Source organism: Tyto alba, unplaced genomic scaffold (assembly GCF_018691265.1).
Source record: "Tyto alba isolate M040663 unplaced genomic scaffold, T.alba_DEE_v4.0 Super-Scaffold_14, whole genome shotgun sequence".
Taxonomy (NCBI): Eukaryota; Metazoa; Chordata; class Aves; order Strigiformes; family Tytonidae; genus Tyto; species Tyto alba.
The window spans coordinates 21033560-21061395 of NW_024881276.1; the positions used below are offsets into that span (position 1 = coordinate 21033560).

Here is a 27836-nt window from a genome sequence, read left to right on the forward strand (position 1 = left end):
AGAAATGTCTTTCAACGTCCAAAGGACAGTGCCTTGGCTCTTGTTACTGCTGTTCCAGCTGCCAGCTACAGGCTGGAGCCTCCAGCAGGCAGCTCCTTCCACCTTCCTTGGGGAGGCCCTCAATTACAGAGGCTGTATCTCCAGAGAAAGTACCAGAGACCACCAGGTGACCTTAAATCATGGATGACTGATGATAAATTCACTTATGCTGCATAAGTTCACATCGTCAGGGGAAGATGTGACAACTGTATTTGTATCACGTAAGAGTTGCTCTTAGTATACGCTTCAAGGATTTTCCTTTTTTTTTTTTTTTTTTTTTTTTTCCCCCTTCCCCTTTGACTAGGAATCTATTCAGTGGCCTAAATTTTCTGTTCCTCATAAACTCTGCTTGGCGCATGCATGACGGACAGGGGCCAAAAATGGCCTTGTGCCATTGCTGGTCTGCCGGGGACTGGCTTAGCTTTCCATGTCAACTGGCCTGGGGCTGCCCTCGTTTGGATTTGGCTCCATCCTCCAGCTTTGGCGGCAGCAGCCCCCGAGGGGCTGTCCCACAGCCAGGAACAGCTCAGCAGCCCTCTGGCCGCCCTGCCCGCCCCTGGACATCTCCCGCAGAGCCGGCGCTCGCCCCTGAGCCAGCGGGGCGGGCGAGGGTGACAAACCCCGCAAACCCCCTTTCCCTCGGGGATCTGCAGACGGGTCGGACAAAGGAGCAGCAGCGCCTTCGAGGTGGGGAGGACGGGGCTCCCTGGCAGGACGAGCCGGACACCAGCACCGAGCCGGCGTGTCTGTGTGTGTGTGTGTGTGTGTGTGTCCCCGCCATGGCCTCGGCTCAGCTCTGAGGGAAACCCGGGTCAGTCAGACCCAGCCCTCGCACAGCTCAGCGGACGCTCAAGCGCTGCCCAAGCGCCGGTGGGGCGGCGTCCGCCCCGCCCCGGGGTGGGGAAGGCGGCGGCCGCCCTGTGACAGACCCGTCCCCGGCACCGCCGGGGCGAAGCGACCGGCCGCTCCCGTCCCCCGACCCGCTGCCGGCCGTTCGGCAGCGGCCGCCTCGCCCGCCGCCCCTCAGGGGGTTCCGCCACCGCCAACCTTCCCCGCCCCCCCCCCATCCCCAGTGCAGCCGGCGGGCGGCTGTGGGGGCGCCCCCTCCCCCCCCCTCCCGCCTCCTCCGCGCTCCCTCCGCCCCCTCCCCCGGTAGCTCCCTCCCGCTGCGCAGCTCGCCGCGCCGGCGGGAGGGGGGGGGGGGCTATGGAGAGCCAGCGCTGCTTCGCCAACCGCTTCGATGACTACCCGGGCAGCCCGGCGGCGGCGGCGGCGCCGGACAGGGAGGCGGCGGCGGTGCCGCTGGTGACGGCCACCATCGAGCGGATCCTACGGGAGCTGCCGCCCCTGGGCGGCCCCGGCGGCTGCCCCGGCGGGCTGTACGGCGGCGCGGCCGGCGTGGCCTACATGCTCTACCACGTCGCGCAGTGCCCGCTCTTCGCGCCGTCGCGGGAGGCCTACCTGCGGGCGGCCCGCCGCGTCGTGGACGCCTGCCTGCGCTACCAGGAGGGCGGCGGCGAGGCCGACGCCGACACCCGCGCCGCTTTCCTGCTGGGCGGCGCCGGGGTGTACGCGGTGGCGGCGCTGGTCTACCGCGCCCTGGGGCTGCCGGACTTCGCCCGGCCGCTGGGCAAGTTCCGGGAGCTGAGCGAGGTCTGCGCCCCGCTCTCCTTCCTCGAGTGCGGCTCCGACGAGCTCTTCGTCGGCCGCGCCGGCTACCTGTGCGCCGCGCTGGTGCTGAAGCAGCGGCTGGGCATGGAGGTAAGGGGGGCGGCGGGGCGGCCCCGGGGCGGGGAGAGGGTCCCCCCGGGGAGCTGGGCTGTGGCACCCTCGGCGTCCCGCCGCCGAGGCGGGGCTGTGCCCTCGCCGCTGTTCCGCGGTGGAGGGGTATGCACCGGGGCTGCCACCAAAAGTAAAAAATAAACGGGGGGAAAAAAAACAACAAAACAAAACAAAACAAACGCCTTTCCCAGCTTGCGCTTTGGGGCCACGCTTCAGGAAAAGCCCCGGGGGGAGGAGGGGACACACACACATAGCACACACGACTTTCTCTAGTCGCTGTTTCTCCGCAGCGGTCCCCCCCCTAAAATAAACGGTGCGTCTTTGGCGGGGGGGAGCGGGGACCCGGGGCGTGCGGGGTGCGCTCCCGCGGCGGGGGCCCGGCGCATCGGCTCTGGGTTGCCGGGTGGAGAATCGTTTGGCAGGAGCCACCCCGGGCTTTTCAAGAATGTTTCCTTAAAATAAGCTGGCTAAGAAATGGAGTAGTGTTGGGTTAAACAGAGTAAGGAACCCTGTAATAAGAAGTGGTGCTGTGCTATAATTTGCAAGCAAGGAGCCAGATTTTCAGAGGCGCTTGGTTTTACTAACCCCAGCGTACAGCAGCTAGGAGTCTTTTGGAAATCTGGCCCTGTATTTTGTTTCTTTTCATGAATGAGAGCTGTTTGGTTTAGTGTTTGTGTGGGGGTTTTTTGGTTTTTTTTTTGTTTTTTTGTTTTGTTTTGTTTTCTCTGGAAGCATGAAGTGTGATTGTGGTTCAACGTGCTGTTGGTTTCAGTAGTTGGGACTTCACCCTAGGATATTGTCATCGTCGGTGCTAACGATTCAGAGCTTCCGCTCACTACAGCATAATAACGCAACTGATTTTGTTTGCTGTGGTGGTTGCTACTAAGTGGTCAGTCTGGTATCTGAGCAGGCATTTGTTAGGCTTTGGTTCCAGTCCTCTTGTCAGCTCCAATCTGTGTTTCCTCTGTTAATCACTGATTTGCAAGTTCATATGCTTTCTTTCCTCCTGGGAGAGGAAGCAACTATTATAAGTAAATAAATGTAAAAACAAGAGGATCTGCCCCATCCAATACCAGTCACTGCAATCAGAGTCCAGGGAAGTTCATTTAATGGAGGACTCGGGAGTCTCCAGGGCATCCAGAGAAGGCAAGAAGAATGTCAAGTCAGTTGAATGTTTTGATTGCCTTGAACAAAAATTCTAACAGCACTAAGCTTTTAAAGTAGCATACCGTATGTGCTGTTTCTTTGTGTGGGATCGTCAGACAAGCATAACCATAAAAATGGTTATTTTTAACCATAACATAACCAAAGTTTTAATTGTGACGGCATTTTCTGTGAGAGGAAAGTTTTATAGAGGCGTCTCAATCCTACATGCAGCGGTGCCAGCCTGAGGAGATGGTTCCTTGAAGAGGAATAAGCTGTTAGTTCAGTTTGCACTGGGGGAGTGTGTCTAGTACCCCTGTCAGTGCTTATGATGGTGTTGTGTTGTACCAGCTGAATGAGGTGGCACCCTGGACTCTACTGCTTCGTTAATTCCTTCATCTGTTTGTTTTACATCCTTGAGAGCAATTGCTGAACAGTTTGGAGAGTAGGCACAACCACCTCTGACAGGCAGTGTGAGGAAGGGGAAAGCTCTGCTCTCTGCTTGCTTGCTGAAAAATTAAACTTTACGCAGCTGTAAAGAGTTAAACATCCCCACAGATGAGCACTGGTGTGCACTTACTGTGGAATTCATTTAGCAGGTGGGTTAAGTACAGTCAGAGATGGGTGTATTTTGCCAATAAAACATACTCCGTGTCCCCTTGCTGATGTTTTAATTGGTAAGCTAACGTCCTTCCACAGTATTATTTATTCTGTCACCACACCGTAATTTTAGACGTATAGTGCAAGAAATAAAATAACCTAAACTGTTAAGTATTAATAAAACCAACTTTATTTTTAAATTTTAACAAAAATTAAAACTTTTAATTAAAATATTTTGCTCCTTAATGAGGAAAATGATGATTTCTAGTTTATGTGTACTCACGCTTGAGCAAAATTTGGGTCCTTTGTATTAGGATGAGAGCATTTATCAGAATTATTTTAATTACTACATTACCAGACCAGACCCAGCATCTTTTTACAAATGAAGAAGGGGATGCCCAGGGAGAGTGCATGTCATTTATTACCCAAGGTCAAACGGTAAGCCAGGTACATCCCAGAATAGAAGCAATGTCTTGTGATTCGAACCACTGGAAAATGCTACCTCCTGTAATTTGATTGTGCACAGTCTCACATGGCTCATTGCAGCATGTTTTCTTGTTTCCCACGTTCTGTTTTTTTGAGGACACTGTGCAAACATTTCCAGCACAAAGTGAAATCCATTCCTTACATTGAAATAGAGCCACTGCTGCCCATATGGTTGTTTTTTCCTCTGAAGCAGTCGAGTGGTGGCCTATATACAACACATTGTTTGCCCTTGAAGAAAGGCTTTTTGAGCAAATTTTACGATTTATGTTGTGGGTTTGGGTTTTGTCTTTCCCGGGCAGGGGAGGAAGGAGACTGCTTTATTTCAGTAAACACCAATTTAGCTCATCTGCTGTGCCCTCATGCTTCAGTTTCTTGCTAAAGAGTCTCCGTGTTTTAAAGCTTCACATCTTCTTCAGAAAGTTAATGGACTGTCCTGAAGCATCCAGCCTGTTGAATGACATTGACCTCATGTGAAGAGGGCATTCGCGTTCAGCTGGTGTTCAGAGTTTTAGGCTAATGCAGCATTTTCCCCTGATGAATTAATTGAGAGTTTTTGCATCAGTAAGGATAACTTCAACAGTCAAGGCTTAACAGGATCTGGCTTTCATGATGCACTATGCATTAGAAAAGATGTTTGTTTTCATCCTTTCTTTAGTTTCCATTACACTGTAGTTGGTGTTTCCCAGGCAGAGATGGGTAAAATATTGTTTTGGCAGAAACAATGTGCCATTTGTATAAGGTACATATAGATAAGGTGCATGTACTGTAGCTGTCCTTAACTGCAGTGTTTTCAGTGTCAGCAAAATTTTTGTTTCTGTTCTGTCTTCTCTGGGTACCTCTTTTTCTGATGCTTGTAGTGCTGGTTTATTATGTGCTCTTGGGGAAATCTGCCAGTCCTGCTTTTAATTCTCTTCTCTCGGTCTCTATTTGCTTGTGCAAACAGTAATAAGATACCATGAAAATGGTGGTCCCATTCCCCCGTTCAGAAGGTATTTTATCCTCTCCTCATTTTTTCTCAGTGATGTTTCTGTCCCATTTCATGGTTGATGGAGCATGGTGTGTCTCAGTAGTTGCACTTCCTTCTGGCAATGTAACTGTCAGATGACAGAGGAAAAGGTATAGAAGTTCAAGTGGCTTCTTGCATCGCCATCTGCTAAGATGCTGCTGCCTCCTAGCACAGCTCAGGTTTTCTTTTAGTAACTGACTGAACCGATGGACTTGACTGACCTCCACTAGCTCTGGGTTGCAGCAGCAAAGACAGCGATGGATAGCAGCGTACCACGCATGAGGCAGGCCAGCATCTTGCGTGACTGCCTGATGCTGTGGTTTCATTAGAGACTGTGGTTTTGAAAGACATTGGTGACACCGTAAGTGACCCTGGCCTGCAGTTGCGGTGGTGCCAAGCTGAACCAGCACACTATGCCAGCAACACGGCCAAACCAGTTCTCTCAGGGCGTCTCAATTTCCTTTTCCAACAAATGCGATGTCATGATTTGCTGTGTGTTTCTGAGGTTGCTGTCCCATCACAGGGAGGGAGCAATTCTGATGTTACTCTGTTGTGGGATGCCCAGAAAGGGCAGTGGTCTTTCTGGCAGGACTCTGGTGAGTGTAGTGCCCTTCTTGAAAACGATACTTTCCCTGGCTGCTGTCCATCACCGGAGCCTCTTTTCTCTTGGTCCTCACAAGATTGCAAATCAAGCTGACCAACTTCACCTGGTACGTGGAAAACAGAAATAGCACTGCTGTGTGATGTCTGGGATCTGGGTGCCGCAGCAAGGCAAGTGCGAGGCAGGACTGGCTTTAGAAGGCAGTGGAACAGTGATGTGCGGAGCATGGGACCTGACAGGTCCAGACAGTATATTTCATAATCTTCTGAGAGAGAAGATACAGGTGAATGAACATTATTTTCTTTCAACTCCTCAGACAACTATAGGTGATATTACTTGTTCCTTGGAGTCTTTCCTCCAGCTGGTGTTTAAAGACTATTGTAGGTTACTTTGCTCCACATTTGGTTTTTTTTTTTTTTTTCAATCTCTTAGAAAAAAATTTAGGAAGTATAAAAGGAAGGAACTTCCTGAATGACGCCTAGAACGTGTTCATTTGCAACTCTTTAAAGTGAAGTGTAAATGTATTAATGCCAAACATATTGTTTATAAAATACCCTCAATGGGCTGATCTTAGAAAGGGACATCTGCACAATACCCACAGAAGAGATGCACCTCCAAGTGCTGTAGCGCAGAATCCCCATGTTAGGCTTTTACTCTCACTTGTGCCTGAAAGGGAATGGTTGTCCTTTGAGGTGAGATTTCATTCCTTCTGTATGTCTGCTAAAAGTCCTTTCTCTCTGTGGAAGAACTTGCCAGTTTATCTGAAACGTGGTGGTGTTTGAAATGTCAAATATCGTGGTGCTAGCTGGAGCTGTACTGATTTCATTATTTCATTTTACACAGGCCACTACACAGCCAGGATGTCGGTTTTTTTTTGCCATAGAGGATTAAAATGAGATAACAGTAAAGATAAAAAGCTTTTGATCCTAGCCTGCCCCTTTTAAATATACTTTCTTCTAGCCATGGTTTCCCAAACCACACAGTGGGACTAGATTTTGCATTAATTTGCTAAAATTGAAGAATTTAAACTGGGAGTTGAAAATAGGAGTTTTCTAAAATGAACAGTGAAACAAAGGGAATTATTTGCATCTGGATTTTTTGAGAAAGTGTTCTGAAATAGTTTGAGTCTACATTTCAGAATTCTTCTGCTTTTCTTCAGCAGGGCAACATGAATCCTTTTTTATTTTAAGCAGTCTTCAGATTCTGTGATGGGGACGTCTTGATAATGGCCTTCAGGATTCAGTTCAACACAGTAGACACTGAATATCCAGTTGTAGAGTTAAAGTAGAAAATTTGGGGTTGAAAATGTTGAATTTCAGTTGTATTGTTTAACAACCAGTAAAAAAGCACTGTAGTACAGAGATTAGTATGGATCCTGCCAGGATTGGAGGTTTGATTGACACAAGTTTAGCTACATACATTATATATTCTGTTGCAGAAATACAGATTTCAGCTGCTTATAGCTGAAGAGTGGTATTAATCTGCCATCGGCTTCTAAAAAGACAATTTTGTACAAAAGCAGTGTCGTATCTCTGTACTGCTTTGTGCTGTTGGAAGAATGTTTGCGTATGCAACAGCATCTTTTTTATCAAAAAGCAGCCCAAGCAGTAATACTGTTGTTATAATATCCGTTATAAAAAAAATATCCAGAGGCATCTCTTGTATGCAGAATAGATCTCTACTTTCCCATCCTTCTAACTCCTTAAAGTTTCACATACTGGAAGTTAACTCTTAAACATTGTCAGTTCAGTCATCTTCCTCATCGTCACCATGGAGAACTTTCAGGTCACCCTTTGGAGTTTGTCAGTACCGCTCCTTAGCCCGCTCGAAGCAGAGGTGTTGAACGCAATGTCTTTGTCCTCTGCAGAGCAGGGTGTGCAGCCTCTGGCCTGAAGATGAGATCTGCGGAACAAATTGCAGGAGTCGGAACGAGGGCGTTTTTGTGGAAAAGGTGCTGAGCAGTTCTTTGGGCCTGTGGAGTGTATCTGGTGACGTGAATCTCTGGAAGCATCTGGAGCAGTCAAAGCGTTGGAAGTGGGGGATCTCCCCAGCAGGGAGGTGCAGGGCTTGGGTGGAAGCTGCTGTTCTTCACAGAATTAGTTACTTGTGGTCAGTTGGGTGGCACAGTGCAGGAAGTTTATTGAATACCTGTTGCCTTGGGTTTTCAGATTTTTGTAGGTTGTATTTTATACATATGTCAAATAACTTTATTAAAATACTGTGTTTCTACAGATAGCTATATTTGACATTTATGTTTTCCTCCATTACAAAAGCTAATAGTGATTTTTTGGCATGGTTCTCACAAAGGACCAAAAGCCACAGTTAACTCGCAGTTAACACTGGATGACATGTGTAGAACATCCAAATACATAGGAGTGTGTGGAGGCAGAGAAGCAGGCAGGCATGGGTAAAAAAGACTTTTGACAAAGGCTGAACAGAGAGGAGAAAGAAAGAGCCAATAAAGAAAATGATAAAAAAGCAAAAGGATAAGTTACGAGCAAAAATATAAAAATGGAAAGCTGCAGAGAGGTAGCAGAATTCAAAGGTGAAGGGGAAAAGGCAAGAAATAACACCGACCCTAGAACAGAGGAGATTTAAAATGAAAATTGGGCTCCCTGGCAAGCTGGTGTGGATCTGATGGCTAATGTACCTGATTTAGAAGATAAAAGTTCAACAGAAGAGTAGAGACAGGGAGAAAACATGTTAGGGAATGAGCAGAGGAATAAACTACATTTTGTTGAGGAAAATTACTGTTTTTGTTTGTCACTCTTCTGTCACCATATTCTCTTTGCACAGGCTCATACACTTACAAAAATAGCTGTCATCACATTCAGTGCTTACAAATTCAGAGCACAACATTATGTCTTATATTCCATATTTTCTTTAAGGAATAACTGAGTTAACTACTTTATGTCTGGAAGCAAAAAAGGGCATTTTCATTAACACTGCTGTACTACTTCTGACACTGACATTTTCCTATTACATGCATATAATACTATAAACTAGTACGTAACCTAAACAGTAATGCTGTTAGTAAACCTTACTTTGGTACCTGGCTGAAGAAGCAGAAATGTGAAAGACTGACCTGCTTCTGAGAGGAAGAAAAGAGCACGAGGCTAACAGTTACCAATGAAAGCATAACATCCTCAGCCTTTTACAGCACTGAAATGGAGGAATAAAATTAAGCCTCACGTTTCTCCGTAGTCATTTAATACACATCATTAAAACATTAGACTTGTACATAAATCGCAGCACAGCTATGCAGCACAACTAGCAGGGCTTAAATATAGAAACCTTCCTCTTTACTTTCTCCTCCATTAAATGAATAGACCCTGCTTCTCTCTCTGTTAATTCAGCTGGACAGTGTTAAAATCAACCTACCACCCTGTCGACAGGCTGTGTAAAGACTGCAGGGCAGTCTACTCATCTGGTAAACTGCTGTCTTCAGCCTCACCCCCAAGCAGTGGACAAGCTCTGTAGAGAGGATCAGGGAGGCAATTAAAATGGGTTAGTCCCGTGGTCCCAGCCTGCTGTGGTGGGAGCATCCTGTCACAACGTGATGTAAGGCATTTGCTGTAAGTGGGAGTTTTGTTTGTCAGCCAACTTCTCTATTCCACCCCCTTTTTAAAAAATCAGAATTCAATATATGCAATCAGGTCACCATTTTTTGATAAGAGTCTGTCAGAATGGCTCTGTGTTTGTGTCTGTCATGCAGTTCTTTGACTATTGACAAGCATGAGATTAAGTGCCGAGTGATGTTGTGTGACCTCCTGTCCACTCCATTACAACAGAGCTCAATGAAAATACCATGTCAAAACCAATTATTTCTTATCTATGTTGTAGGATTATTTTAAAGTGATAGTGAGCTGATTAATTTTTCTAGGAGTAGCAAGGCAAAATAATTGAAATAGCTATTTCATTTTAGGCAAACATGATCAAGAAGTATCTTAATAGCAATCCAAGCTGTTGCTGAGTCATTTGGTGTTTCTCAGCTTGGTACATTTTGATGTCTGAGAACAGAACCGTAAATCTATTTTTGCAGCATAACAGCATTTCTGAATTCCTTATTTTAATGGATTGATGTCTCTTGTTGAAGAACAGTGGATCATGAGTGAGATGGAATGGATGTCAGATAGCACTGAATGACCAAGGGGGAAAAAATGTGACAGATAGATACGCCTTCTAGCTGTCCAAGGCGTTTAGTTACTTTGTGTGGCTAATCTTTTTCTTCACAGAATAGTTCTATTCCCTCATTGGTACAACGTTAATATAATTGAGGTTTATAAGTTGGGGATGTGCTGGTCAAATTTAGATTTCAGCATCAAGGAAATGGAAACTGCTTTTTGAAGTGTGTGGGCACGGGGCTAGAAGCAGCACAGATCAAAGCAGCTCTCCACTGGTGGCTCAGTGTAGAATCGGAAAACAGTGGATATTGCATATTCCATACTGTCAGTGTTCTGCAGTTTGTCTGCTCAGTCCTGACAACCAAATGATATCGCTTCCAGAATTGAAGAAATGGTAGAGACCTTGCAAGGTAGTTCAGGGTGTCATCTAGCCCCCAGGCAGGCGTACCTGTGCCTGTGCCATCCCTGGCAGCCTCTCTAACATGCTCTTCATACCTCCCCAGTAATGGAAGATATGTAGTTTGACTTGGCTGCCTGAGATGCTGTTTTGTTAGCTTCCCTGCTAGAAAGACTAGCCTAATGACTACTCTGAATCTTGCTGTAGTTTAAGCCTGATATTCCTTGTCCAGTCCATTGAGAAATAGTGGGAAGTTCTGTTCCTGGTTACAGAAGCTCTTCATGTATTTCAAGATTGTTTTAATTTCTACCCTTAATCTTTTCTTCTCTAAATAAACAATCCTAATCTTTCCAATCTTCCCATGTGTGTCATGTTTTCTACACCTCTAGTCATTCCCATTGCACTCTGCCAGACTCCCTCCAGCCTTTCCTGAAGAGTGCCAGAAGTTGGATGCGTGGTTCTGGCACAGTCCTTTCTAACTGAGCAGAGAGATAACTTTGTGTTTCTTCCAGGTCATGTTTCTATTTATACAGCTCGGTAAGGCACTTGCATCTCACACCAGTGTCACGCTGGCTCACATCCAGCTCATGACCTGCTGTTACCCAGCAGTTGTTTAATGGGCTGGTACTACACGGACAGGTATTCATTAGGAAAAGCCCCCGAACGAGTGAAGTAGGTAGGGGTCATGTAAAGACAGGGAATCATTGAACCACAGAAGCTGTGCTGTGATAGGCAAAATGAGAAGCTCCTTCCACTGGAGGAACTTTGTTTCATTAATGCCAACTAGAGAATCTCCTTTCCTTTGTTCTCTGATTAAAACTGGGAATATGTTATTCTATGTTGTAACACCAGATGTGCCATTATATATTCAGGGGACATTGTGAAGTGATACGAATTCCTTTGTGGACATATAGTTGGAACAATATATTTGGGAGGACCGTATTAAGTCAATTATTTTGTCCCCATTAGAAATCAAGGAATAAATGAAATATGGAGAAGTGTCTGGAGGTTAAACTTAGTATATTCTTGTGATTCACTTTTGTTGCTAATGTAAAGATAAAGCTCATCATTGTCTCTCTCCCTAGTTCTGTCATCTTCAGTGAGGGCCATTTTATATATTCTTGGATTCACCAGCAACATGAGTCAATGCAAATCTGTGTTTTTATTTTTATGGAAGTTTCTTACAGCTTCATCCAGCATCACCAAATGTGTTTTTTTTTGGCTTACTGGAACTGTCCTAACAAAAGCAAAGATTGTCTTGCAGTAAAGTAATACCACAGGCAGGGGTTGGAAGCATCAGCCTTGCCACAGGTGTTCATAGGACTTTGAGTGTGCCTTTTTCGTTAAGGTTCTTCATCCCTTCGTAAAGCTAACTCCTGATCTCTAGATATTTCTACTTTCCATCTGTGAAATGGCTAATGTTATACTTAATTGATGTAGCTTTCTAAGGCTAAGCCAGTGATTAGTTAGTCAAAATCATGGTTATAATAGCAAGGGACCTCAAGATACACATTCCACATGTAGCTGTTTAAATTTGATCAGACATAAGTTGGTCAAATATGAACTCAGGGAAAATCCTTAGTAGTAGAACAGCAAAACAAACTTCAGGCTCTTTAAATAAATATTGATTTGTTTGTTCTTGGTCTTGCAGAGCTGAATCAATCATGAGCTTTCTTATGCCAGGCTGCCCTTTTTGTACATAAACATTTTTTATTATGCCAGCAAAAATACCTGGGAATAATGCATATATAACTGCTACACATCCAGAAGACAAAATGTAGACAGGGTTACAGTATAAATGCATTTGTACTATTCTGGTTTAGTTCTTTAAGCACTGTGAGACTGCTAGCTTATTTTGATAAAACAAATTGTGAGACAATTGTTTTAAAAAACCACACAGGTAAGCTGAGTCTATCAGAGTTGAATCAAAAGGAGTAAAATCCACACCATCTGTCCACATAGTCACTTACTTGTGGATTTGTCTCCATCGCAGAGTCAAAGTATGGCCAAGGCTGGAAGGCACCTCTGGAGATCATCTGGTCCAGCCCTCTGTTCAGAGCAGAGTCCACAAGAGCAGGTTGCTCAGGGCTGTGTCCACTTGGTTTTGAATATCTCCACTCTATGACCTCCCTGGGCAACCTGTTCCTCTCTTTGGTCACCCTCACAGTAAAAAAGCTTTCTGTTTCTATTTAAGTAGTTTTTAATGTCACTGGGCACTGCTGAGAAGAACCTGGCTCTGTCTTCTCTACTCTCTCCCATCAGGTGTTTATACAAGTTGACAAAATCTCTCCTGAACCTTCTCCAGGCTGAACAATTGCTGAGTGAATACGTGGAAAGCATCCGTGGAGGGCCAGAAAAAAAAATATGACTCCTGTAAATTGCAGGTATTCCTGCTCCGTTTGCCTCAAAAGCAGACTCACAGTGCTATTCCACCTCCTCTAAGTTCCCCTAGTATCTTGGATGGGCAAAGGATTGCACTTTTTTTCCTCTGCAGTTGCAAGCAGGGAAGAGCCTGAAGTTCACAAATGTCAAAAGGAGCCATTCAGTGCCATCCTCTGCCACAGAGCCTTAAACACCAGTTGCATCCCTCCTTGTCAATCTTTGCTGTGTCAGGGAAGGGCAAAATCTTCCCCCAGTAGCCAAGGATTAAGGTTGACAAAATTGTTTGTGGCTCTTGCCGATAACTGGGAAGGTTCCAGATCTGAGCAGTCTGAGAGTGTGCTGTAGCCCAAGAGCTTCTCAGTATCTTGCACCCCTGCAGCACTGAACATCTGTTAGTGAAAATGTCTGGATGATTGTAAGATGTGGACCGTGCCCCACAGTTAAAGGAAGACAAGAAATACCCTAAAAGTACCTGTCCCCCTAAGGTATGGGAAGATTATTTCCTAAGCACCTATATTAGTCAAATGCCTTAGATTGCTCTTTGTCAGTGGCGGAGGGGAGGAGTTCCCTGCCCTACATTATGTGTGCAGAGCCAAGGATGCATCGGGGGAAGAAGACAAAACCTTTTTCTGAAAACTGACTTACGGGCCAGGGGTGATAGAACATTCTTCCTGGTGTCTGCAGATAGCCAGGACACCCCTCAGATAGGGGGCTATCAAGGTGATTCTTCTCTTTTGTTTTTCTTTTATGGGATCCTTTTCAAATTTTGCAAGACAGACATCAGAGGACTTCCATGTCCTTCTGGGCCCTTGAAGTGAAGCTGCTTTACTCCAAGAACATCAGAATATTAAGCAGACAGAATAGGTGGGAAAGGCATCTGGCAAAAAATTTTAAATACATGTAGTTTGACTTAACAGGCTTGACTTGGAAAACACATTTTGTCATCCATAGGTCTAGAAATAGCCGGCTGGGCCCTCCTGTCTCACTTTGCACAGTCCCTCCTGTGGGGCTGCTGAGAACAGGTGTGTAAAATGACAAACCCAGCAAAAGCGAAGCATGGCATCGAGTGCTCCCAGGGCAGTGACAACACAGTGTAATCTGTAGCGTGAGATAATAGTAATTCCTGTTAGTTAACTATACAGCACTTTGAGATCTTCAAATGTAAGGTAATGTCTAAGTGCAGTGAATCTTTCTTTATTATTGGTGGTGGTGATGGTGTGATTTGTCTCACAGCTCTTAGTCCACTTCCTCCTTTCTGTGTGAGGTTTGAACTCCTTTAATCTGAACTGCTCCTTCTGGCACAGCAGTCTCTTTTTCCCAAAGCATGCTTGGTTTATGCACAGTCACAACTGAGAATAAGTAGTGCAAAGGGAAGATTGATAACACTTTCCTAATTTTATTATAGTACCGAATGTCAGTCTTTTAACCAGGACAATAGTACAGATGGTGATCCTGTTATTTGCCAAGTAAGCTGCATTTTAAAGAGCGCAGTATCCCACAGTTCCTCAGATTAATCCCATGACTCTTACTCTGCCCTTGAAATGTGGCAGTATTGAATTAGAAGTGACTGTCTGTATCTGAAGTATGACTTGAATTGTATTTGGAGTTGTGGGCGTATTTCCAGGCAATGCTAACAGCTCTGTATGCCACTGGAAACTCTTTTGTTACTGTCTTTTGCTTCAGAGCTTTCTTTGTCGATGTGCCTGGGAGGATCTGGGAGCCACATACAGATCATCAGGGTTTTTACTACAACAGACTGCTACCATAGTCTAAGAGTATGGTAAAATTCAGATGACTCAGAGGACTCAATCACCTTCATCTGTTTTTTCTGCATTACATTGTCAGCATTATTCTTGTAGCTTAAGTTGATATTTCTGTTCAGTGGCTTATTGGCATGGCACAAATCGCAGATCATCACTCAAAGTGGCAGGATGCCAGCATGGAGTTCTCTAGAATTACCTTTGCTTGAAAGCAGTGCTGGTGCTACTTCAAAGTGACTAATTTGTGCTTCTGTTAGCCCGTGAATTATGCTGTTGGGTCGTTTACCTCATTTAACTAATTTTGCAGGTAGCCAGATTGTTCCTCCACAGCAAATATTTAGACATACTTCTAGATATCACATGCCTCATAAATATCTGCATAATAGAACTACACATATCAAGCAGCATGACTTAGAAGAATAAAGAAGTCTTGCAAGACAAACAAGATCACTTGTTGTAAATAACAGCATTACAAAATTAGTGGCTGATGAAAATGCAGTAGCCAATACCCTGTTTACATTTGAATAGGGTTTTTGATGCAGTGTCAGAGATAATCTTCCTTGAAAACTCAATTCATGCTGGCTTGGATGGGGACATTATGGATTTGGAATTGGCTGAAAGACCACAAGCAAAACTAATCATAACTACTAATAAAGGACTGATGTAGGAACCAGCCTTATTTATTATCTTCATTAATAATCCAGAAGAGGCAGCTCATTGGATAAGAAATGCTTTGGCTTTTAAACTGAGACAAATGCCAAATACCGTACACTGGCAGAGGGAAAGTATGAAAGCAGCTCAAGAGATTAAAAAATGAGCAGAAACAAGGTTTATTTTTAGCAGTACAAATGTCCCCCACATGTATCTGGGGAGAGTTATCTTTAATACTTATCCTCTAGGAAGAAGCTGAGTTTCAAGCTGAACATGACAGAGCCTGAGTTACTCATGTACTCAGTTCACGTGAGTGTTCGCATTTTGTCTGCGCACGTGCTGCATCACTGCTTGTACATCTGAATGTAAAATGATAGCACATCAGAGTTCTACGCCTACCTTAATGTAAATTAACATTATGTTTCTTTGCATTTATTCTGCATGGGAATGAATAGTTAATATAAACGAAAAGTCATAACTAGTCCTGATAGAGATTAACACAGCATGACATCCAGAAGGTCAGTGAAATTTTGGACTGCTTACACAGCTCTACCATCCAACAGAGATACTATGGATTCATTCTCTATGATTATTCTGGCCTTTACATTACCTAAAACCCACTCTGGATGCTAAGACCCAAAAGTTTTGTAGTCAAAATTTTCCCTGCTGGTGACTAAAGCTGGATATGCCTAAATGCCCAAGGTACCTGGTTTATGCTCTTGAAGTCTTCCAGGCATGTTTTGGTAGGCATGCAAATCCTGAGAGTGCCGCGTTGTGGAGCACATAAACCACACCAAAGTGGCTGCATCACTCATGATCCACGGCACTCTGGTACAGATTTATAGAGCTCTTTTCTCTACGGTGTTTATGCAACTCCTTCCAGTTGCCTTTCCACAGCAGTAGCAGTTTGCACTCCATCTCACCTGCTGCAACTCATCTCCACCTCCTCCAAAGGAGGCTGTAAAGCTGCGGCTGGGGAGCTCATCCCACATAGGTGCTCTCTCCCTGTTGCTGTCTCTCCCAGATTGCTCTAGGTGCTCTTCTCACAGAGCTCCAGGCAGGGTCTGGCCTGCTGTGGAGCAAAAGCAAGCCAGGCGTCATGTCTTTTCCCACTAGCAAGGGCAGAATATGTTCACCTCTTATCACCCTTACATGTTTTAAGACCAAATTGGGCTCTGAGCAAATTACAGTCCAAGTGGGGGTCACAGTCTCTTTCTTTTTATATGCAATAACCTTGAGATTTCATCACTAACCTGGTAATTCAGATTCACATCTTTTCTTTTTCTGACACAGTGCAAGAATTTAAGCCGATGCCTCTAAGCCATGAGTGCTGATGGCTAGAGCAAGTCTCTTATTGTAGCTCTGATTGAAATCCCATATATAAAACACGCAAATCTTCTTCAGAGCAGGGCCTGGAGGGAAATTCCCCAAACCCCAGGCTCTAAAGTCACTTTTTGTTGCCGAAAGTGTAAGCATGGAAAGAAACTGTTACTGCATGGCAGAGACACACTAACTGAAAAATAGCTTTGAGTAACAGTTTCCAAACTGTGTTACCTACAGCACAACGTGGACATTGTCTAAACAGTTGAATGCTTCCACATGCTTGCTATGAGGAGCACGGCAGTACACAAACAAATCTTTCTTCTTCAGCATTTGTTTCCAATGCTCCATATGGGTTAATATCTTATACCAGTACTAGATGACTCAGAATAGCTCAACAAATGTCTGTGGAAGGTAATTTTGAAATATGTTGCCTGTAACACGCCTAAGCTGCATTTTTTTAAGGACTGACTATATGCTCTGAAGCACAAGGCTTTACATTTCTTCCAGAATTGGTGGGCTGGGTTCTGGAAGTCGATTGTATGACTTGGCCTTGGAACATCTGTCAGGAATAGATAGATGTTCTTACATTGTGATATTTGATGAATTAAAATGTGATAAAATACTAATTTAAACAACGCAGGCTCTGAAGAATTGTAGGTTAATTCACTTGGACTGGTGGGGCACTTCTGGCAGCTAACCTAAAAATCTTTTTTTAAAATTCTCACCTTAATTATAGAGAGGTTCAGTTTATTTGTCAAAATTCCACAGTGCAAGTGGACTCAGCTAAACTTTGCAGAAATAAATTCTCTAGCTTACTTGAGTCTTGGGTGAACAGAGAGATATTCTGTCTTTAAACTTGATGCTTTGCATAAGTTATCGTTTCGTTCTTATGTTACAATATAAAATAACTTTTTGTGTTCTTTATCACATTGTCTCCTGTCCAGAAAATAAGTGTTGCAGTCTTTTTAGCTTCATTTCTTAGGACAATCTCTTACTTGTCTCTAAAATATCTTTTTCTGCTTGATATTTTATTTTATTTTATTGTATTTTATTGTATTTTATTTTATTTATCTCTGTGGGAGAACAGACTTGGAGAAATACCAGAAAAAAAACAAAGCAATGACTGACAAAGTAGCTTTTTAATAACCATTTCACTATTACTCTTATGCATCCTCATACTTTTTGTTTGCTTTTTACAGTGCTGCAATACACTAAGAAGAGATTTTCACTGAGCTGTTCACAGCACTGTGAAAATTGTCACATATAGTTTAGGTCCTTCTCTTCCACGAGTGTAGAATTTTGAGAAGGTCAAGAACTCCTGTAAGGTACTGAATTGTTACAACCATGCACTTATTATATAGCCACTCTCAGGGCATTTCATGCATCCCTATGTAGCATCTCAAGATGTAAAACTAAGCTTTTATTGGTTTTAAATGGGGAAAAAAACCCGTAACATTGAAAGCATTGTGATTGGGAGCCTCTAACACTGGCAGCAACTGTGTTCTCTTTCTTGAACTTTAATCTGAAACAGATGAAGAAGAGAATAGCATTTTGCTTTTCTGTGCTTCTGTACATCGTCTCTGCAAGTTTAGCACAGTAACAAGCTATAAAGTCTTTTATGGATAGTTCTGCAGACGCTACTTTCTGTAGCAGAATTCATTAGCATTGGGTACTATTGTTTCTGAATTGGGAGCAAAATACTTGGAGTTTGGGTAGAAGAACACAAAATGGATGCTCTGCATCACCCTCTCCTCTCAGCCACTGTCCTCCCCCATAATTTTATTTTTTTTTTTTTGTACTGGCACTTCTGCCATGAGGCTTTGAGGAGGCATATCAGTTTTCTTATTTAGTTCACTAAGCTTGTGAATTATGTTCACTTTTATAGAGGGAGGAGGTATGAACACTCAGAAAACAAGCCTAAAGACATTGGAGGTAGACTGGGAATTGTTGTATGGGGAAGATAAGAGGACTGGGTGATGATAAAGGATGAGGAATTCAGTATCCTTAACATAAAGAGGAAAAAACCATAAGGCTGCTTAATAATGTATAGAATGAAGTCACTGTCTTCCTGTGTTTCAAATCTACCTGGCATATTTTGTGAGTTGCAGCCATGTGAACAATGATAAACAAAACACTGAGGAAGCCAAAAAGAGGAAGAGCAAATAAGTTACGATACCTGGCAACCCACTTCATATATATAAGTAAATGGAAGCGCAATTACTTACATTGTAATATTTGATCAGTTTAAAAGTGGTAGAATGTTTTTGACAGGTGTACTCCATGCCCAATCCTGTAGTCCTGACAGAAGAAATTTCTCCCTGGAAAACAGTGGAAGTTTGACCTGTGTCCTACAGTTACAGCTGCATCTATTAGCCATAGCCTAGCATAACAGCTTGAAAGGCAAAGGAGCTCCTGTTAAACTGAATATCAAGTGAGATCAAATAGTTTTGTCCAGTACAATTTGGTGGTGGGTGTATAAACTGCAATCTTTCATTTTATTGCTAGATTTTTAGTCCCTCAAACAATGTGTTTGCAGGAACAAAGAGGCTTTACAGCAGGAGTGTAAAGCTCTGCCTCAACACAAAATCTAAACCATTATTTGGAATTCTAGCTTCAGGGGAGTGGTGACTCATACCTCAACTGAAATTTGTAATCCTCTTTCATTTAGATATGGAAGATAGTATGTTGCCCAGCTCATCACAGGAAACAGTCTCCTTCAGAATATTTGTTGACATGAAGCAAAATTCTTCCAGGAGTTCCAGGGAGAGCTACTGTTTATAAATCTGCCTTTATTCAGTAGAGATGTAGAGTGTGCACAGCCTTGAACTGAAGAAAAAGTGGTGAAAAAACCCAAATATTTTTATTGTAAGTCATGCACTCCACATTGATGTAAAGCAATGAATGAGAATGCATCTGCTAGTGGCTTCCCTCCAAACTGACTAAAACGAGAGTAGGATCAATCCTTGAAGAGTTAGATGTCTGCTCAGCTGTATCTGTTAGGTTTCTCTACTCAGCTTCCACAAGCTAGCTCAGCATTTTGCTCTGTCAAGTAAGCCAGGTAGTCTCAATCTTTAAGGGCTACCTCAGACAAAATTATTATCATTCTCAACAGACTGTGAGCCAGCCCTATGGTGTTACTGACAAGACATAGAATAATAAGAATTTATAAGAATAATTACGTGGCATAGAAACTCTAGTTTATCAACCTGGTTACTAAGTGAATTACTGGACTCCATTCTTGAGGGTCATGAAATTATTCTGGTTTTGTATCTATGTTAGATATTACGCCAAGTGGTAAAACTTCCAACATTTCTTATATAATACTTGTCGGGAGTAACACCCCCCAGGTCGAGGCCCATTCAGGTCAGCGAGGACTTTGATATTAAAAGCAGCATGAATAATCTAGTAGGTGAAATGGCTTTGACAAATTGAAAAAAATAAATACTGCCTGAGACTGAAAAGGCTTTTTTCCTTGTCCATCACTGAGTGATTAAGATGACGGTATTACTTAAGATGAATTGAACTATGAACGTCCTTAGAGATATTCTCAAGGAACTGTCAATCAACCTCTCTGTCCCCATCCTATACTTTTTATTTGCTACATAGTTGTTTTCAGTTCATGTTTATGAACAACATAATTACTGATGTTGAAACAAGTGAAGCTTTAATGTTATATACAATTTCAGCATGAAAATGGTACCTGCGATAAGCTGGAAAGAGCTAAAAGGTTGTGTGACCATACAGGTTCTGTGCAGTATCTTGATCAGAGATGCCTCAGTGAAGGGTGCAATTAAAAAACATTTAATCATCCAAATGTGCTGTATGAAAACTGCTGACTTTTCTCCAGGCCAGTACCACACTGAATTTGGATATAAGTAATTCTTTTCAAACACAGCTAGTTAACACAACCTACGGGGCCCAGGAGCTCTTTCACTCTTTTATCTCTCTCTCTCTTTTTACCCCCTTTCCTTCTCCCCCAGGGCCAGGTAAGCCAACCCCTCTCTGTTTTGTGGCACCTTTTGCAATGTAGCACCAAGCTGGCCCTTCACAGCCCAGATGAGGAATACGAGAGCTAGCCAGCCACCAAGCACGTAGCCTCTGCCAGGAGAGATCACTACAGCAGTAAAGTTTTGTTAAGTCAGGTGTATGAAGTGATGCACCGTGCCCTTGTCCCTTTGTCTTTCTTAACCAAACTTCAGTTAAAGGAACTGTACAGGTATTATCAGTTTCCCATAGAAAACTAGGCTAAATTTCTCAGAGCTTAAACATTGGAGATGAACCAGAGATGTCCTTGTTTCCTCTAAGACCTTGCAACAGTGCTTTCCAGTGCCTGATTTCACTTCTATATTTAGTGGCACCTCCAAAATTAACTGTGTCTTCATGAACTTGGCAGCAGTACAATTCATAATCTTGAGAGGTCCTAGCATGAACATTTCTCTTTGTACATTTATACGCCTCAGAAGTAAACACGTTATATTTTATTAGATCAATGCCCTGTCAGATGCTGCGTGTTCTCCTTTCCAGATGAAGTAAAAGAATGAAGGAATAGAAGTGTCCAGTTCTTTCTGGAGACCTTCATGAGATTTTAAAATACAGCTTATCAACTTTCTTTAGTTTCTAGATGCAGTTGCCATTTTCATTTGTAGAACTCTAAGCCTAGATCAGCTTCCCTGAGAAAAATATTAGTCTTTACTGACTGACTCAAGAGCAGGTTCTGCCCATATCATGTTGACCTGCAGATGTATACAAACACTAACAAATTCATTTTTCCAATGACTGGTCTGCCTGAGATTTTGATAGCAAATGATGGTGCCCAGTTAGACTTTTATAATTTTTGAGTTCAAACTAAAGGCAGGGCCACAGTTACTGTAATGTTTGGAGAGGCTCTCTCATCCATGTTACAAAGTTTTTCTTTTTTGCAAAGGCTGTTTCATGAATCCTGTTTCCTGCTGCTCTGGAGCTGGACAAATGGATAGTACTTCTGGATAGGTTGCAGGCATCAATCAGTTCAAGCACCAGGGCAGCTTTCCTATAACAAGAAGTGTCTGTGGAACAGATGAAGGCATGGATTCACTTCCAGTGAACCAGCAGACCCGCTGTTTAGGGGAAGTAACCTGATCCAAAGTACATGGGCAGAGCAGATGTTCCATGCTTGCTACTATAAAAAATGTGATGGGATCCTGGGGCAGCACAGCTACAACACATTGGACTGCCTGTTACCCAAACCAGAGTGCAACGTGCCCAGCTTGGAAGATAATTATCATTGTGACATAGAATTGTCAGGGATGTATCTAGAGTGCAGAAGGATAGATCCTCCATCAGGAGATGACAGCTCTGCACTGCAGCTTTGGCATAAGCTAACTACCAGACTTCTGTACTGATGTACTTTCTGACTGAGACTAAATAGTCAAAGGATTTCCCGCTGATGAAGAAGTTTTTACAGGAATAATCTTCCTCCTACCTGTGCAGGGAGTATAGATAGAAGGAAACCAGTATCCATGCAGCACTAATCTCTGAGTCATTTGCAGCTGTCATATACTGCTCTGATGTCTAGTGGAGGAGTGGTTGACACACAGGAGCTCCAAACAAGGATTTTGGCCAGTTTCCAGTGTCTGTGCCCTCAGAATGGCTCAGCCATGCATTATGAGGCTGGTGAATAATAATAATAAAAGAAAAAGGAAGAATTGTACTTGTTTGTTGAAAAAAATCGGGGTAGAATTCTGTAATGTAGAAAAAAGCCTGTCCAAGCAGTGCTGGGTTTGTTTCTCAGTTAATTTGCAAATCTTTTATTTTTACTTGTTTTCAACATGCTTTTCAATTCCTACTCTTGAATTTGGGTGCAATTCTAGGGAGAGATGCTTGAAATTAAATTGTTGTCTCCCTGTGCTCTGTGGTAACTCTAACCCGCTACGAGGCAGAAGAGAGCATGCAGCTGGGGTGCAGGCGGCTGCCATTTGAAAGCTGTAACACAGGCCTGCATGCCGGGGCACTCCACTTCTTCTGTGATGGGACTTGTACTTCTGAGCAGTTCCCTGCTGTCTTTGCTGTTGACCAGCCACATTCAGCTGAAGAGCCTCTGGAGAGGCAGACAGATATCTCCTAAGTCACGTTGGTTATCTGAACTGCTCTGCTCTTAGTTCTGTTCCTTGACATCCTTCCTGCTTCAGTTCTCCAGCAGCAGAGCACAGGGGGTTGTGCTTCCCAGCTTTCTTCAAGTAAAGAGGGTGATGGGGACCTCTCGTTTCCTTCCGCAAGACCTAGGAGAGCGGCTATATTAGAACTAGATAGCTGTATCCTGCCAGACCCCGGTGGAGCTGCATGAGAGATGGTTGAGGCCTGTCATTAATTGGGGGGGCGGGGGCTGGGCACGGGGATATATAGGAAAGAGGAACAGAGTGTAAGTGGAGAAACTCATGTTTTCCCTCTCTCTTCATTGACCCAGGAAAGGGGGGAGCTTGAAGAAAGGCCGATTGCAGGTTTTTTTCCTTGAAACTCTCCAGTGTTTGAGACCCAACGAGTAGAGATGCTTCTTGCCTTTGACCAACTGTGTAGCAGCACCAGCTGCTCTCAGCCGCTCTCCTAGCTACAGTAACAGTTGTGCTCCATCCTTTTCTGCAACACTTCATTTGCAGCCATGTCTGAAATTTTCCCCTTCTGAAGGACAGGTTTAACAGCTGAATTTGATGGGTTTAGTGCTACACAGTCCTAGCAAGTGAGACCTCTCAAAATTTTGTACTCTGTTAGCAATAACAAAAGTGCTGTATTGTCTTCTTTACCACTAATCTGGTTCATCTGGAATAAACGTCTTCAGTTTCTGATTGAACTCATGGTTAGTGACCCACAAAATCAGGATAGGACTGACGTTGCTGTTTCCACACTGCTGAGGCAAAAAGCCTCAAAACCTCCCCCAAATATACATGTTTAAAAACAAGCAATACCAATGGGATCTATAGGGAAGTCTGTTTTACTCAAGATTGCAGCCAAGTACCATTTTCCAATAAACTGACACAATTGTATTAATGTGCTGAGTCTACGCACACTGTTATATAGTTGTGTTAATATAAGAAATTTGGAAAAGTATGCTCTCTAGAAAGTATTATTCATGGTGCTGTTACAGCACGAGGCATACTGTGTTAGCAACAGTATCAGTAGTACTTCAGGAACTACTCTGGTTCCTTGAACAAAGTTTGCAGATTTAAGAAAAATGGTTTGTGTTTTCTATTTTTAAAGAAGGGTGTACTTGACACTGCTTGTAAGGGAAGCAGACAGCAGTGCATTTGGAGCTGGGTTTCCCACTGTGCTGCAGGAGAGGTATATAAGTCAAACTGGAAAAACACTGGGAGGAGGCAGACCTCCTCTTTGTATCTGATACTCTTCCCTGGCTTCAGGTGTTAGCATGATCTGAAAGAAGAAAAAATTGGCCATGACATTGCACAAAAAGGTCCCTGAACAATCCCAGCCCCTGCCTTTGGTAGAAAAAGATCAAGCTTAAGGAGTGAACTTAACCATCACACAGTGCAGTAGGGCATCATTAAATTACCAGGTTGGATCCATCATCTTTCTGCTTGAGTCAACTATCCCGATGAACATAGATGCGTATCTTTTTTTATAGCATTTTTGAGTATTATAACTAATTCACAAGCTCCCTCTGCTGGGCTTCCAGCATAGGAGACTAATAGCAAAGCTCCTGTTGGGTTTTTGTAGACTGGCCCATTTTTTTCAGTTTATTTTTGAAACTTTCTGCAGCATCAGAGACAGCATATGATCAAATTCATGTAAATGGACTTTTAGAAGTGTGACAGAGAGAGGTTTGATGTGTTAGATGCATATTAATTTTTTTACATGCATAGAAGGCAGCTTTTTCCATAATGTAAGTGTAGCTATTACCTCCTGAAAGTACTGATGCATCTATAAAAAGATAATGATACTTGGCATTCAGTAATGCTTTCTATTAGTTACATGCAGGAAAGAGCTCTAAGAAAATAAATACAGATCTTTTAAAAGACTTAAAGGCTTACAGTCTTAAAATATACTCAATACACTATGCAGTTTTATGTGGCAGTGTTTTTCAAAAGGCAAATCATGAGCCAGGGAGCCTCTAGTAAGCATTCAGAGGAATGACAAAGTGCTGAAAACGTTATTGTAATCAGAAGCAAAGAAGAGCTAGTCCTGCTTCTTTCTGCCTAATCCTCAAGGTCAAGATTTCTCTGCAGTTTTTGAAACACATATCTAGGTCCTAGCATTGTCATAACCAATATATTATGAAGTCTCTCTTAGTTGTGAAATTACTTACTTTCAACAAAACAATCTTAGGTTGAGAAAGACTGCTAACAACAAAAAAAGACAATGTTCCATGGTTGCTGTATACACAGCACTTCCTTGCTGACTTTTAACAGGGATTTACTGAATAAAGTATCTGCCTTAAATAATTCACAGATTTGTGGAGGGTCTTAAGGGGAGAAGGCATATTGTCTGCAGTGACACAAAAGAAAAATGGAAAGACTTTAGAAACAATCATGGTGGCTTTTTTTATGGTAAGTAGGTCCCCTAGGCATAGGCAGTAGTACAAATGCTAAGTAGTATAGTGCTGCTTAAGTGTGTGCTTAAAGTAAAAGGTATATGGGAATGTAGCTGTCACCAATATGAGTTGGGATGGTTATTTAACAGCATGCATCATCACTGGACAATGATTTAAAACAGAAAATAAAGAACTCCACCAACCAAATGATACAGAAATTGCAGGGGAAATGTGGAAAGCATGTATTCCAAACTTTGATCTAGTGAGGAGACTAAATTGAACACTTCTAATGTGATAGGATAGGTTGTGGTGTCATTAAAAATACAGAAAGACTTAGCTGAAATATTAAACCACCAGCATTATATCTCTTAGTGTCAGTAGTCTTTTGGCTAAGTACTGACATGTTAAAGAATAATTTTATCTACTGTGTAGCCAGCTCACATTAAATGACATTCAAGAAGTTTCTCAAAAAAATGTAGGTACCTCAAGCATGAAATTTTCTTCTGGGTAGCATATTCTCATATTGGCTTTATTCTTCATCAAAGTATCTGACAGCTTTCACCAGAGGACGTAATATCAATATGCGATTTATCCTTTCAAAGCCTTTGGGTGTTCAGTCTACTTCTTTGCTGTCCCTAATTAAACATACTGCTTCAGTAATTCCCAGGGGCAAGGAGGCATTGAGACTACACTGAAATTAAAATGAACTCTGTAGAACGATGGCTACACTGTCTGTGGTTATGATTAATTTATTCTATGATTGTTATTTTGATCATAAGTTTTTAGCTGTTTTATTAAATATCTTGTGAGGGAGCATACAGAGACTAGCCACAGATTTTATTTCTTGGCAAGGTGAAAGAAATCTGAGGTTTTAACACAGAATTGGTTGAAATAAAATGTAGCAAGCCAATGGAGATCTTAAATGTGATTTCTGATCATTCAGCCTTTGGAAGGTCACTAATAATGATGGTGAGAACTTCTGTTCCAGGCAACCATTTCCTAGAATAAGGAGCAAATACAAATTCTTCATATTTAAGTGTTTTGTAAAACAGGCAGAAGCCATACAATGATGGTGGATTGAAGCACTTGATAAGAGATATTTGGAGTCAGCACAAAAATTTTCTTATTTAGCTATTAGTTAGGACACACCTACCTGATTTAAGCATACAGGTCAGTCTGAGTGGCCAGAAAAAATGTTGCTTTCAAGATACACAGGTTGTTTTCTTTTCCATTTTCTTTGATAATGTGGAAGTGGGTCAGAATGGGTTGATTTCTATCATCCGTTCTAATAATGATTTTAAATAATAATTTTTCATGTGGCTTTGCATTTGAGATTTTTTTGCATTCTAAAAAAGAGGTGATATTCATTAGCATATTTCATTATGACAGCCAAAAGGGTATACTATGTATACATTTAAGTAATCATAGTGCTTAAATGTTTGGCCTTTTACACTTTATATTTTAAAATGTTGAACAATGCATTTCTTGCTAGCTGATACTTCTTTTTGCAGCATTGTGCAAGTCTGGATTTGGATCAAGGTTTAAATCCATTTGAAATATACAAGCAGCATTTTAAAATAGTTATTAATTAGATTTAAAAATTAAATGTACTGAAGATAAAAACAAGTTTAGCAAAAAATGGTTTGTACTGAAAGCCAGTTGATTTATTAAGTGAAGGAACCATTACATACAGAAAGTGAACTGGTTATGATTTTTCTAACCAGTGTGCCTTTGCCTTCCAGAATTACAACTAGGAGATCTTATCCTTCACATTTATTTTTAAAGGGTTACCTTACTAATCCTTTTACAAAGTATAGAATTTGGAGGACTATGGCCCAAACTGCAAGATGGTAAAATGAGGGCTCTGGAGAGAATGCAGTATGTCTCACCGTGTCTTTGCTCGCCTCATTTGCTTAGGATTTAAACCATTTCTTTAAATTTGGGGAAGCTAAAACAATTCATTTTCAAATGACTGGAAATGAGTGAAATCTCCAGATGTTAAGGGCTTGTTTACTTCTACTGCAGTAACATTAAAGAACAGTAATCAAGATCAGAAGTAGGTTGTTCTCCAGATTGTACAAATATCATCGTCATTTGGAGCAGCATTAGTACGTGCCTTGTTATCAGGCAGCAAGGTAAGATAGACAAACAAGATTTTTCAGCCATTAGTTTTTAGTCAAGTTTTAAGTGACATTAATTATCCGTTGCATCTTTGACATGCCAAATGAGAGAATAGCGTTTATAACAGGTGTTGCCTCCATACTTAATGCTAACAGTATTTTTTAAACATGAAAAAGTAAATCCTATGATAGTAAAAATTATAGCAAAAGCAAACGTGCTCAGAAACATTGGTGTTCCAGTTAGTTTCAGGATTGCTACTTACCTTGTTAAGGCTACTTCTACAGGCTTTTTCTTTTTTCTGCCTCATTTTGCCTTTTTTCTGTCTCGGCTCTCTTTTCATAAGTTGAAGTATATTTTGCAAAGTACAGCTGCCATACAGGCTTTTCCCTAAACCCAAAGCACTACTTAAACTAAATTATTTTAATGATCTTGGTATTGGTCAGTAATGTACAGATGTGGCTGACACAGAGGAAATTGCAGATGATTGCAGTGAATTGCGTAGCATTAGAGCTGTAGTTAAAACCTGTAAACCCAATTCCTCACTGGATGCTTTAGGTCAGTAACTTGGAAAAGTTCATGTCTGGTGAAATATATGATTTGTCAATCTTGGTTACTTTTGACACCACTAAGAATAAGGCATTAGTCATTTCTTAGGACTGCATTAAAGGCATTTTTGACCTGTGGTGATGATAAAAGTCCCATAAACATAGCTAGCTTCTCTTCATAGAAACCTGTCTTGCACTTATTTTTTCTGTGCGTTTTCTTCAAGTAAGAAGGCCTGATTCTTTTACTAAGATGTTTCTGAACCCACATATGCAGTATTGATTTTCAGTAAAATGTAGTACCTTCTTCCTTTCTTCCTCTTTTATATTGTCTGAGAAAAATCTGTCTAGCTCAGTATGT

General features: G+C 42.3%; 1 protein-coding gene across 1 annotated transcript in view; it reads left to right on the forward strand.

The window, feature by feature from the left end:
* The first annotated feature begins 956 nt into the window (after positions 1-956).
* LANCL3 (LanC like 3) overlaps positions 957-27836 on the forward strand; it is a 39013-nt gene continuing 12133 nt past the window's right edge. Inside the window, exon 1 of the mRNA XM_042788903.1 lies at positions 957-1800. Within this exon, the coding sequence (XP_042644837.1) occupies positions 1246-1800 (555 nt within the window). The 5' untranslated portion in view covers positions 957-1245. The remainder of the gene's footprint in view (positions 1801-27836) is intronic.